This window comes from Temnothorax americanus, unplaced genomic scaffold (genome assembly GCF_048541705.1).
Source record: "Temnothorax americanus isolate GAGA-0224 unplaced genomic scaffold, ASM4854170v1 Scaffold6, whole genome shotgun sequence".
Classification (NCBI taxonomy): Eukaryota; Metazoa; Arthropoda; class Insecta; order Hymenoptera; family Formicidae; genus Temnothorax; species Temnothorax americanus.
This window is the reverse complement of record NW_027509751.1, coordinates 6724931-6738658: the sequence shown is the minus strand read 5'-3', so window position 1 is coordinate 6738658 and position 13728 is coordinate 6724931. Positions and strand designations below refer to the sequence as shown.

The following is a 13728-nucleotide window of genomic DNA, read 5'->3' as shown; positions in this document are numbered from 1 at the left end:
TCACAAATAATTCGCGGATCGCAAAAACGTTCGCGGGAGTGATAAATTATATTGATGTGTCTCTCCGGTAGTTTGTCGAGTTTTTACCAGCGGTCGTTTTCCTGATTGTGAACGCACATAATTTAGAGAAACGACCGTCGACAAGAAATCTATAAACGACTGAAGGCGTATCGGATATCATATGTCGGTCGTCTTCATCGGTTTTATGAAATAATCACAGATTTGAAAGACGATGTTCTTTTTATTCGTTTTTTTTTCCTTAAATAACGAAAGTTTGAGGAGTCAAAAAGGGTCATCTTATATTAATAGGACACCGTATATTAATCCGCGAACGCGGAACCTGACCGATTGATGTATCAACGCGTTGATTGCCTCATCCTCGCTCGGCCTTGCGATGAAAAAACGCAGCGGATAACTGTATTTCAAGTTTCCTGCGATTTCTCGTTGCTTGAAGGTACCGCTATAACACATCGCGCAAATCCTGACTAGTTAGACCATAAAATGTGTCGAATATTTTAGAATCGCGCCTTGATCGTAACTACAGACCTCGCATTTAGCAGCTGTCAGTTTAAGGTAATAATGTAATAACTGAATAATTAACAATTAAAGATGTCGTTCGTATAACACCTTGAGCATTGAAATAGCTATAAAATACACACATATTAGTCATAAGTTAACCACCACGCGTCGCTAAAACTATCCCATATAAAAATTTAAAGATATTATAACAAAAATCTTAATTATGTAGAATGCAAAAATAAATTAAGAATTAGAGATAGGCCGTTAACTATATAAGCAGCGAATGAGTTTCGTTATGGAATTACTGTCGTTACCTCCGAGTGATTGGATGGAGTTAATCGTCGGCAAGTTAAAGCTCATTTCGTGTAAAATAACATGCATGCGAATTACTCGCGACATAAATAATTCCGTCATCACGATCGGTTCGGCCACGTCTCCACCGATTTATCGATGTTGCACGGAAAGTCGATCGTGGGTGCAAGAGATCCAATCTTATCCTAACTTCCTCCTCCAGATATACGCACCGTCAATAACGGCAATAAGGAAGGAATACCGCGGCCGCGTTACTTTCGTTTTGCGAGGCCTTCTACGGCGCATTAACCCGAGCTCGTAGGGTTTATTCCGGCGACAAGGTTGAGAATCGATAAAATTAAAAATTGAGATGGTCAGAGGAATGAGAGAAATGAGATATGTCACGAAGAGATCTGCTGTGTGAATGCAAAAAATAAAAATTTCTGACAAATAACATTTAATTGCTCCAGAAATGTATAAGAAAAGAGTTATAAGTCGAGGCTTTAGAATTTATATTGGTAATAAGATTAAGGATTGATTTTTAAACAGAAAAACAGAAAAAATAAAACTTGAAATGTCATATTGAGATCTGATAAAATAAGTAGCTGTAAACGTTAAAAATAAAAATCTCGAGTGTCTCTATATAGTTTCTGTCTCTTTTTAAATTAATATTTGATTATTTTAGAAAATGATAAATATCACCACAAATGACATCTATATAATCTGTTACAATTTTATTAAATCTAATATAATTTCCGATAAAAATTACTCTTAATTTTTCAAACAAAAAGACGCATCGACAGTTTTTTCTTTCGACTTCTGTTGAACCTTCCTGCCTTTTGCGACTGCGACTTATCAGTTGAATGGCAATCGAGCTGAAATCGCGGCGCGCTTACCTTGTTTGAGATCATAGCGCACATATGTTGGTGAACGAGAGCGGTGAGAGGCTCGGCCGAGAAAAAGCACGTCGCCAGCCCACCGGAGTCGCAAGCGAGGTTCGGGCCAAGTTCCAATTTAGGGGTTCCCACGTGCCTTTTCACGCGCGTTTCTTTCACTTTTCCCCGAGAGATATTATTCACCCCCCCCCCCCGTGCGTCCACTACCGTTCTAACCCGCGGAAATATGAACCCACGTCGTGAACTCGAGCCTGGGGAAAGAGTCCGTCGACAGTATACGCGCGCGCTTTTTCACTACGCGCTCCTCGTCGTTTCGAGTCTCACGAACGATCTCATCATTCCCGAAAGAGTCACGTAACGCGCAGGTTCCTCGAAAGATTCCCGCTCTTCAGTTCACCACTCGCGAGAATATTCCTCGAATTATTTTCCAACATGGGGGAAAATCGCGCGACCGGCCTCCTGCTCATTATTATAACGCGCCGATACTTGTTCCCCATACTTTCCGGTGCTATGTTCATCTGCCTCGTTGACCAAGTCCCGAACTCGCGATCAACGTCAATTTCTGCATAAAAAAAGGAAATCACGATTCCCAGAGACGTGGTCAAGTTACAGCGTCAACTGACACTGTCTTTGCACAAATGAGAAAGGGATTTCTCGCAATTAGGACTGCATTATTTTGCGCAGAGATGGTTGGTCGAGTTGGTCGCTCGCATAGGAAGAACCTTCGTATCAGGGACCGCGTATACGAGTTCGGACTCTCTCTCTCTCTCTCTCTCTCTCTCTCTCTCTCTCTCTCTCTCTCTCTCTCTCTCTCTCTGATGAGTTATAATGTCCGTATCCGTGCCAGTCGGCGGTCGGTCCGGCCGATTTTCTCACGCCCACGAAGCGCGCCTGCAATCGCGCGAGCAACCGGATCACGTAGTGCGGAAAGAATTTAATTCGCCGAAAGTTATAAGGAGCTCAAGCGCAACGTTTGTTTTGCGCACCCATTCGTTCAGACTACTTTTTAAAATTGTTTTGTTCTTGTTGATAAAAACTCTTCTAACTTGGTTAAACCAACCAAGTTGGTTTAGCAACACTGTCAAAAAATACTTTTTTAAGAATCTCAAAGAAGTCACCACGAATGCACGATTATAACGCGCAATGTCATCACCAACTTGCGTTCTCTCCTTTTCGAGATTTCTTTTGCCTTCTTTTTTAAAACACAAATCCGATGGCAAATCGAAGTCTCGTTAATCGATACATTTAATACGTCGTCGATGTGAAAATCTTCACCGGAAATTCGGTTGTCTCAAGAATCTGAGGATCCGTATTACGATAATTTCCGAAGACGCATGTTTTGGATAGCTCCACAAACTCCGAACAGCTCCGTTCTGACGGCACAAAGCATATACGCGCGTGCAAACGATTTCCGATAATCCCTGGTATCTAGGAAAATTTCGTCTCCCTCGGCGCCGTAATTCTGAGACGCGTGACGCGGACGGCACGCGGAGGACACATATGGGTTTGGGCGATCTCGTGGATGCGCGGCTGTCGAAGCCGAACCAGAAGATCCGGCGACCGCGACGAGCGCTACTGACAGCTTTATTCGCCGCGTCATGTGTTAGGGTCCTGCATCAGAGAGTATGTATGCGGGCTTATGTTTGCGAACTCTCCTCCCCTCGCGTGGCGTGCCCCTTATAGGTGCAGGGCACTTAACACAGTTGAACGGGGGACCCTCTCGCCGGGCGACGTGACGGGACGTTAACGCTCTCGCTCCGCAGGCCCAGCTTCCGCGAATAGCTTCTATATACGATTCAGACGACCGGCCTGAATCTGTTTGTGCTGGCGCAAAGTCGCAGAAGCGTGTCGCGTCGACGACAGGGGGGAATTTCGGGGGAGATTTGGATAAAGGAAAGAGAGAGAGAGAGAGAGAGAGAGAGAGAGAGAGAGAGAGAGAGAGAGAGAGAGAGAGAGAGAGAAGATAAGACTTGAAGGGATAGAATTTCGGCGAGTTGAACGTGCGACGATGTAAACACGTGGACGCGCCAGTGAATGAGCGGGCATCGGTGAATGACTGCTGGAGCTATACGTTTATCTCTGTGTGATAGTGTGATATCTTTATATAGCGTTATCAATTTCTAAATATAACATAATTAGAATTTGAAGCGATTATTCACTGATGATAATTAGGCAATATTATTTTAATAATGTTGTTTTGAATAATTCTATACAAGTTACTTGACAGTTTAATTTTTTTTTTTTTCCCAAAGTTTTACTCTTGGACTCGCATTTCGCCGTACTACAAATATGATTCAGTCAAATATATCAAAGCAAGGAATTTTATACGTTGCATACGTCATTACGTGTCGATGTCAATCATCTACGTGATAATCTACTGACTAATATTTCCGGCGAAGATATATATCGGATATGTAGCGTCGCTCGTAAGAAATTCGACCTCACCATTTAACTCCACGACTCGCGTCACGCTCTTCGAACATTTTTCTTTCACAAGAACATTTCGGAAGAGGATTGTCGTACGCGTAGTTAAGGAAATTGCAAGAAGATTAAAAAATGTTAAGAATTGCATAAAATTTATAACATAAGCTCTTTTATAAATAATATCAGCATGTGAATTTTTTTGGATCTTTTCACCGGTTCATATTTTAAGAACATTTCAAGTTCAAGGGTTTTTTAATGGGTTCTCTAATGGAGACTCGATGTTAACATCAATTATCAAAAAAATAATTATTAAAAATATTAAGAACTAAATAAATTTATGTTTAATATATAAAGAATATTATATTAAAAAGTGTTTTCAAAATTGAAAAATGTGGCCGTATAGTTTTCTTGCAATATTAAAATGTGCACCGCGGTAGAACCGTAGTAATTAATTAATCGATATTAATCGATATCGAAAAAAGTATTTAACCGAAATTTGCTTCAATAGAATAACGAAAAAAAACTTAGTACGAAATAAATAAATAAATCTTTTATCTTCTTTCATATGTCATATCTCAAGTATGTTATAGCTTCATAGTATGTTTGCTTCAAGTATGTTGGCTTCAAGTATGTTTGCTTTGCCGTATAAAATACACACAGAGAGTTATGCGAGAAAACTTTTACTGTGACATAAAAGTGACATTAATAAATCTTGAACTATGCTATAAATGTTCTTAAAAACTAACCGGTGAAAAAAAATCTCCAAACATATTTACATGCTGGCATTGTTTATAAAAAAGTTTGTGTTTTAAATTTTATGCAATTCCTAACACTTCTGATTCTTCTTACAACCTCCTTGAGGAATTGGAACCCGAGAAGTCCAACTTTACGATATGCGAGAGAGCAAACGTTGGACGCAACATCGGCAGGAAACTATCGTACGGGAGTGACTCATGTATACATTACAGACGATGATCTCGCAAGTCGGAAGACTTGCTCGCGCGAGAGAAGGAGAGAGAGACGGACAGGCGGCTAGAATCAAGCACGGGATACAAGCAATTCATTCATCAATGGTTTATCCCAAAGGGAATGCTTGCGCGCTCGATTCAGCGCGTGCTTCTAGGAAACAGGAAGATACATCAGCCAGATGCCTCCTCTCCGAACTCTTCTGGGTTAAGTATTTCTGTTCTGTGAGAGAGTACGCGCTCTCAACCGCCCTTAACCATCGCAATTTCTCGCGTCGTCTTGACCGTCTCGTCTCTCACGTTTGCAAGATTATTTCGCGATGCATAATACGTGAATTTCTTGTGGGTTGATCGACAAATGATTTTGACGTAGCTTTTAATTTTGAAAAGTCTGAACGAAATTGAAATAATAAATAAGATTAAATGATAACGGAGGTAGTGAAGGATTGGAAGAAGAGAGAGGGAGAAATCAAGAGAAAAGAGAGAGAGAGAGGAGAGAGTTCTCTCGAAGCAATCTCGTTATTTTTTTCGTCAGTGGGTTGGCTCTCGTTGCGAAACGTGGATATATTTCCAGCGTCGTACGCGCGGCCACCATCGTCGACGGTCTCTTCCTCTGGGCTTTTGCCGAGCCGAGGAGAAGGCAGACAGATACACGCGCACTTGCGACCGTAGCGGGCACGTATGTACATACGAGGACAGAGATGCCGAAGGTGGCGGCGGCGGCGGCGGCGGCGGTGGCGGTGACGGTGAAGAAGGAGAGCGAGAGAGAATTTCCTTTTGCAGCCTATGCGGCGGCGGGTAGGACGCTATAAATAACTCGACAGCCTCCCTGAGAACGGAAAGTAGCTCGCCTTCGAGTTCCGTAACGAATTCCCGGGATTGCTTTCTGGATCAGTGGCCGCTCGCGCGAGCCGCGCGGCTCTCGGCCGGCGATTGATGAATCGCCGGCGACGAGCCTAAATTGCGGGCACGTCGGTTTCCGGTGGATCGGCGATCGTGGAACGAGAAGCGTAAGTTGCGATCCGAAAATTTTGCGAAGAAGTTATCGGAAACGCGACAGATACGCGATAGACTTGCGATGCGTAACGTGACATATTAACACTTCAATTGTATTTTTTTGAGAATCATGCGATTGAGACAATCATAACTGTGATAACTTTCTTTTTTATTTACAATTTCTACCAGGCATTGAAACATGGATAATATCAAAGTTAAACGAATAAGGTAAGATCTTCAAATATCCAAATACCATATGTTTCAATCTAGAAGATGCAGGTGCAGTTTGTACGCGAGTATTTGGTGGTCAAAGTGAAATCATTGTTTTAAAATTGAGCCAATTAATATAAAAAATACCAGAATTAATTTTTCAAATATCTGAGGCAGTTTACTACCGGTGTGTTTCGAATAAATATAGACCGATATCTACATCTCTATATATCTCATACCTTGCTTTATCAACAATAATATCGCGAGTTAAAGGCACGAGCGAGTCAACACCTGCGCGTGAGAGCGTGCCTGTCTTTCCATCGTGATCAGCAGTACTCGGAAGGGAATTATCCGCCCGATGTGTAATTCGAAGACAGTGAGAGAGTTTGAGCGAGGGCGAGCAGGGAGTGCGGCGGCGAAAGGGAATCGTCCGCCGATGTCGAAACTGCGTCACGACGACGTAACGTTGTGCCGATTCGATAACGCTTCGTTATTTCGAAATCAAGTTTACGTAGGAAATTGAAATATTTTATTTACCTCCGCGATGCAATCTCGCAACTATTTTACGTCATATATATGAGAATTATCCGGAGCTAGGTCAGAGAGATCTCTCCATTCCTCTCCGAAGAATTTGTCGCGTAAATTATTGAAGCAATAACAACGGCGATATGTATACGATGCAATTTTCGTACGGCGAGGTGAGAATCTTCGGAAAATAATCTTGTGCATTTTCTTATACCGCTCGTATTACGGATGAAACTCGATCTTTTATTTGTCGGAGCCGCCGTCAGCGGGTCAAGATCACGCCGGAATGACGTCGTAATGACGGGGGAGAGACGGGTGTTTCGCGGCTGCACCGAGCGAAATCAAGACCAGGGTCCCGCGGCATCGCGTGCGTGCGATGCGACACGCACGTGCAATTGCAATTAATAGTCGTCGGCTCGGCAGCGGTTAATTGAAATAGTAAAAGTGCCCGAATCACGAATATTACTCGGATTGCAGGCGTGATATTTAACGCAAAAAACGAATGAGCAATTAAACGTTCCTGATTTTTAACCGAGCACATGACGAAAAATATAGTGAAAAAATAAAAAAAAAGACAAAAATAAAAAATGCCAAGTAAAAATCTTAAGTATCCATAATAAATGTGAACGTATAAAAAAGATAGTTTTATCGGCACACACATACGTATACGGAACTGAAATAAAGTGAGAAGTAAATGTCATAATAGATGTATTACTATATCTCGCAGTGCAAAAAATTATATATTACTCTCGCTAATCTATACTAATATTACTTTGCGTATCATTTAAATTGTCCCAGCTCATTACGATTCAGTTTTGTTGCTGTGAAGCAAATATTTGCGTGACAATTTGCATAATCTCTATCCACATTCAGCGATTGACAGCGATCGACACACAATACGGGCGTCCGTTCCGCTCGATAAGATTAGATAAAATTTAATTCGAACGTTCCTACGTACCAGAACTTCGCCGCCGCCGCGCCGGTACGGTACGACGTATGGAAACACATATATGCGACACTTGGTTTCGCAAGCGAGCAAAATGCCATACGGTAAATAACGTGGTCAACGGCCCGCCCCAAGCGGCGGGACAACGCGGGACTTTGCGACGGAAACTAAACTGCGACGCCTTGCGAAACGGAGTTAAATCGCTGGGACATTTTTCGCGTGCCGACGAGACAGCTCGCTCTCGCGCCCAATTAACAACAATTCCGGCGGGTTCGCTATCGAAACGCATTTCTCGTAGCGTCGTCGCGCGATATGCCATCGCGCGATACATCGTGTGCGCCGCCTCGCTCTTCAGCCGCGTTATTAGCTTAAACTCGAGGCAACGATGCGAAGTGGTGCAATCGGTCGGCCGAGCCCTCCTACCGTCATCGATGCAACGTCGATGCACGCCGCCGTCAGAGCGACGCGCGCGGGACGCAATGACGTCGCGTGACGAAGTTGAATCCCATCGTATCGACGATATACCCCGCACTCGTCGTGAAGTCAAAGTCTCACGTCCTCGTGTTATCGTGCCACGCACGCTGCTTCATTCAGAACTTCGCTGACTGTTGTGCAGCGTGTACATCATCGCCGGAGATATGACACTCCGCGAAAACGACACGTGCGTTGTAATCATGTTGCAACACAATAATTTTATATCGTAATTTGACATTCTATCTGCAAGTCCTGCTTGCCGCGCTTAAGTAACTCTTAGAGATATTTTAAAATTTCTTATCTAATTTTTTATCCAATTTTTTATATAGATGTGTCCAGTGTTTTGCCAGATTTTCTCAGAGAAAATTCAACCGTACGCCATTACGATATCAAAGCGGTAGGACTTTTAATAATAAAATAAAACTTTCACAATCAAAGAACCATTTAATATACGTTATAAATATATAATTAAATTAAAAAAGAAACAAAACGCGCGTTATATATTATACATTTTTCATAATATTTTCGCGATAACGATAATAATATGTGATGACATAAAGTAATTTCTCTAAATTTTATTATGTCTCTTGCGAGAATTTTCGCGTACGAGACTCAACTCTACTCACGGCTCAAAGAAAATCTTGCATAGAAGCTAGCGGCAGTTTTCCCTCGGTAATGTTCCCGGTAAAACGGGAATGCGAGAAAATCAAGACCACGGTCTCGCGCGAGCGACGTGTCCGTAGCCTTTCGTCGGATTCCTCGCGGTATCGTTTCTCGCGCGACCGTGCCAAGAAGCAATTGAGGCGAATTAAAGGGACAATTAGGCGAGCCGGAGCTTCGGGCAGACAGCTGGACGCACCGAGAGACTTAACGGACATCGGCGTCCATATAATAAATTTTTACGCGCGCGAAACAAATTCCACGACGATGGCTTTCGATCTCATCCTGCATGATCACAAAAATTATTAACGAACGAAAAATTATTAATTACCAAGAATATTTAATTGCACCGAAAGACTGATTTATATATCTTTGACTTATCAAATCGGAGAACATCTGTGAGGAGATTGTGATATAAGCTTTATTTTTACTTTGCTTGTATTTTTAATTTTCTTTTAATTTTGAACAAAATTTGAAATGAAAGCTTGATCTTTCCGTCCAAATGACGTTCCAGTTGGTTCCAGTGCTTTAAGTCCGGGAATTATAAAGCGAATGGATGTTCGTTGGTCCCTGCTTGCATACGCTCATGTCGGGAGACGTGCTCACGCCGAGTTTAAAGACGATCTCGCGCGATTCTCTCGCTCGTCGTCGACGCGATCTCATTCCGTTGGCTACATCATCCGGATGAGCGAGCGAGCGAGCGAACGACAATGGAATCGCGCAATTTCATTTTCTCCTTACTGCTAGTTTGCGACGCGTTACTTTGCGGTTCGCTTAAATCGCGGCCGACCAATTCAACCGCGTGCTCGCGCTTAAACGATTCTCCGAAAGCTGCCGTATAAATATGCGCTCTTCTCTGGAGAGGGTCGAGACGCGCGATGAAATGCAAGAATCAGATACCAGAGACGAGGAATAGACGTAAAATCCCAATCTGCAAGACAGATTTTCACACGTGTAGCTTAATTGTTAACTTTTAATAAGTTCTCGCCACAAAACGCGTTTGTTTTACTCGTCGACACACACAATTATATATTTCCTCTTCTGATTATATTTTAGAATATATATTAACAATATATATTATTTTTCTTCTTTTCCTCTTATTTCTTATTTTGCACTCATTACGCTTTCGCGCGCGATGTATTTTATTTTTCGCGCTCGTAAATCTTAAGACTGCAGTGACTGCACGGCGATAAGATCGATATTCGTTATCAAAGATCGGCGTGCGCCAACACCGTTTCAGAGATCTTATCTCTGATAAGGATATGTCGCGAAAGTTCTGATGCAAAGTGCGGCGCGTGTGCATCAGACACTTCGTGCGCATTGTGCAAAGTGCGACGTGAGTGAATGGTAATGTTTCTACGGTACGTCCCAACTTCCCATATTCATTACATGTCATTACATTATTTACATAGCATTTCTAAAAAAAAAGTGCTAATTGCAACGTAAAAAGCTTCGAGTAAAGTATTTAACTCGTAAAAATACGCGGCTCATTAATTATTCGATTTTTCGCTTTGGGTCTTCTCATTCTACCCCAACAGAACCACTCTTCGAGCAAGTGGGTCACAATTGCCCACATTTTTTGAAATATCTCGGTGCCCCGCGCGCACAACACAAGCGCGTTGTAATATCGTATAATAAGTAACGTAACGCTCGTCGCGCGGCGAAAAGCATAAAAGTCACGCGAGTCGACGATTGCGAGTCGGATATTATTATCAAGCTCCTCGTGATTCAGTTCCCATTGGCACGCGCGCGACCGGTTTCGTAACGTTCGTCGTAACAACGCCGCGCCGCGGTTATCGGAAAGCGGTGCCCAAGCACAATTCATTAATAAAACTCTGACGTACGCGAGCGTATATATACGCGTCCGTAACCGCGTTTTTTATTCATAATGAATGCGACGAACGGTTCGCGCGTTGTTAAGTAATGCGCGCGAGGCACATCGCGCTCCGCGCGCAATGCGCACGTTGCACCGCGTGTGACCTGAATTGTTTATGCAGACGGTCGTCTTGCATTGAATCTGCGAGAGTAATTTATGTGGACGCAGGCGTATGGCGCGCGCTTTTTCCTCCTTTCTCTCCGTTTCTTAAGTAACGGAGCCTTCATTCGAAGAAAATCAGAGGTAATTTTCTCGATTGGCTTAATTGACCGTTTCTTATTTTAAAGTATTCGTCAGAGAGCGAGATCGTCTACGTAAGTTTAGCGATTCATGAGCTATGTGGAAAGATATCTATTTAACCCATGCATGCAGCCGCGTGTGCGACTAAACAATAAGAACGACCATGTAGACATAATTTGAAATTCTACAGCACAATGCTGCTATAAATATTGGTCTCTTATACCCGGCAGAGAAAATGTTTATGCAAGTATTCGAGTGTATTGAATTTCTAACGTTAAAAGAGAAACGGAGCGAGCGGTACTGTCAATTAAAGTCAAGGCGTTTAAATCACTCGAAAGTTCATGATATCGCTAATACCATAATTTTTTTATGACCAAATTTTTAGGTAGGTTACCTTAAAATGCATCAACAAATGTGCATTTATGAAGTTATCTTTTTAATTCTATTTTCGCATATAAAGCAACGTGATTCTATTTTTCAAAAATCTATTTATCGAGCTAGCAGAAGCTCGAATTTTAATTATTATTTGAAATATTTTATAACAGTATAGTATTTTGTTTCAAAATAAAATCTAAAATTTTAATTATTTGAAATATTTTACAACAATATAGTACTTTGTTCTAAAAAGATTTTTATAAATAATAGTTTTCGAAAGTCAATTTTATTTAAAAACATAATTTTGTCATAATGGAATTAATATTATCTTACGATGTTTTTTTTTTTTTTAACAAAAATGGAATTTATCCGATAATCGTTGACCGTTCACAGGAGTGACAAATTCGTCAAGAGCACAGATCGTTTGAGGCACGTACCATGTCTAGATCCTTCCGGCGAACGCTTGGTCTCCCGATGTGGTCACGCAAGAATAATTCCTCGAACCAGATCTCTCGATCGTGTCCAGCGTCCTTCTGATACGTGCGTCGCGACGCATCGCGTCTAATATACACCTCTCTACGGGGTGTCCACGACGTTTGTATCCCCGTCTTCGCCCCCGCGCTCGATCCTCGTCAAACGATCGCGTTATCGCCACCCTCTTACCACTAGTAACCATGGCCGCGTCGCTATTACTACCACCGCGCCACGAAGATGCTCCAATTGTGCGATCTGTACAAAAATAGAGTCTGCAATCTTCCGAGTAATGAGTAACCGGCGTCTAACTTTTTTCTTGCGTCGTCGAGGGCAAGCCTCTTGATCTCGTTTCGACCCCCCCCCTCCCTCGCAGCATCCGTCCTAGGGGAAGTTCACTTCGTCCGGGAAACGCGCGCGTCCGTCCTTCCTCTGTTTACCTTAATTTACTCGCGATGATCCCTTAATCCCGCGACGCTCGGCGGTGTGGGTGGATATTAACCTTATGTATGTACACAGAAGCGGATGATCAACGGCAATTTTAGGGCACACGTGGAGACCGAGCGATGCCGCGGGACAAAATTATGTCTCGTCCACGTGCCGATATCAAACACGGCGTATAGTCGCGTCATCCGAATTCTCGTAAATGGATTTTTCGCCCAAATTTTCGTGAATGGAGCTTCGGGACGGACGTCAGCGACAAAGAGATTACTAACGCCGCGAGCGTGCTATTTCCGATAGTGGTGTGTATAAATAGGCAGCATATAAAATACATATATTTTGGTCAATCATGCGTATAGTACAGGTGTACATGGTTCCCTCTTTTTCTTCAGCACCCTACGACGTCTGTCCTGTAATCGTGGTTCGTTTTTATTAGTTACGCGACGTGAGTAACAAATCCATGTATTCGACGTAAATTGAATGGTGTGCGTCCCTTCAAATATGGCAAATCAGTTTTATTCAGTCTCTGACACGTAACGCTGTCATTACGTTATTTTTACAAAAATATGTAGACGTGGGATGGATTTGAGGGTTCTAAATAACTTGCAGCACAAAATTACAAATTAACAAATTAAATTTACGAGCTATATCTGTCTCTCTGTAACTGTGCCTAAAATTATCTGACGAATCACGTCGGATAATTAAAGGCAGCAGCTATCAAAGGAGTTCAGAGTCTAGAAAAATTTCAAGAATACGTCTGCATTCTTACGTGCCTTATTGGGATTTGTCCGAGAATGTCTGACATGTTTTCCGAGCTTGTTCTCGCTGACGAAGAACTTGCGAAGAACGTAAGTTGCGAGAATCGCCTATCCGTGTTTTCCGGCAATTTCATAGCGACGTCATATAACGAGATGATTGATCTAACCGACCCTTAAGCAACGCAGATTTCCATAAAGTTAATCTTCTATCACGCGATTGGCAAAAAGTCCCGCGCGATCGACATATGAAAAGGACGCGTTGTTCTTGTATGACTAATCGCACGACGTAGACCACTTTTGCACCAAGTACACTTCGATCTTCGCAAAAACGTCCTCATTGAACTGCAATTTCCGAAGTTCCCGTCACGTGTGAGGCAACATATGTTCTTGGTATTAGAGAAATCGCAAGGTGCGTGTCCGCACTTGTATCTATATGTATATTATATACACACCGCGTTTATTAATATAATGACACACTCGAGCTCGAACGTGTTAATTCGATCGAGACGAGAAAATAGAAGTTCCACGAATTAGCACTCGTTCGGTAAGTGCAGAAATAACCGTGGACTTCGCGCAGGGTACGGCACGTAATACCGTCCGGTCATTTTTTCCCTCTCGAGATTCCTAGCTTCTTCTTCTCCTCCTCGGGGATCGAAGTCCA

The 13728-nt window shown here is 42.6% G+C and overlaps 2 protein-coding genes across 8 annotated transcripts in view; one reads left to right on the top strand and one right to left on the bottom strand.

Annotated features, from left to right (window-relative positions):
• Nucleotides 1-12040, bottom strand: part of Itp (ion transport peptide) — a 41102-nt gene extending 29062 nt beyond the window's left edge. For 3 of the 4 annotated variants that reach the window (XR_013259156.1, XM_077420617.1, XM_077420618.1), the window contains exon 1: nt 1707-3267. Coding sequence is in view for 2 of the 4 variants with exons in the window: in XM_077420617.1 (XP_077276743.1) it covers nt 1707-1730 (24 nt within the window). In the remaining 2 variants the exon portion in view is untranslated. Of the gene's footprint in view, nt 1-1706; nt 3268-11834 lie in introns of those variants that run through there. The other variant, XR_013259157.1, reaches the window with a different exon arrangement.
• The window catches only part of LOC143905269 (peroxisomal leader peptide-processing protease-like), a 62354-nt gene that overhangs the window by 32465 nt on the left and 16161 nt on the right, over nt 1-13728 (top strand). The window contains exon 1 of one of the 4 annotated variants that reach the window (XM_077420578.1): nt 10244-10267. The exons of 2 other annotated variants lie outside the window; for them this stretch is intronic. The gene's annotated coding sequence lies outside the window, so the exon portion shown is untranslated. Of the gene's footprint in view, nt 1-10243; nt 10268-12478; nt 12612-13728 lie in introns of those variants that run through there. One more of the 4 variants, XM_077420577.1, reaches the window with a different exon arrangement.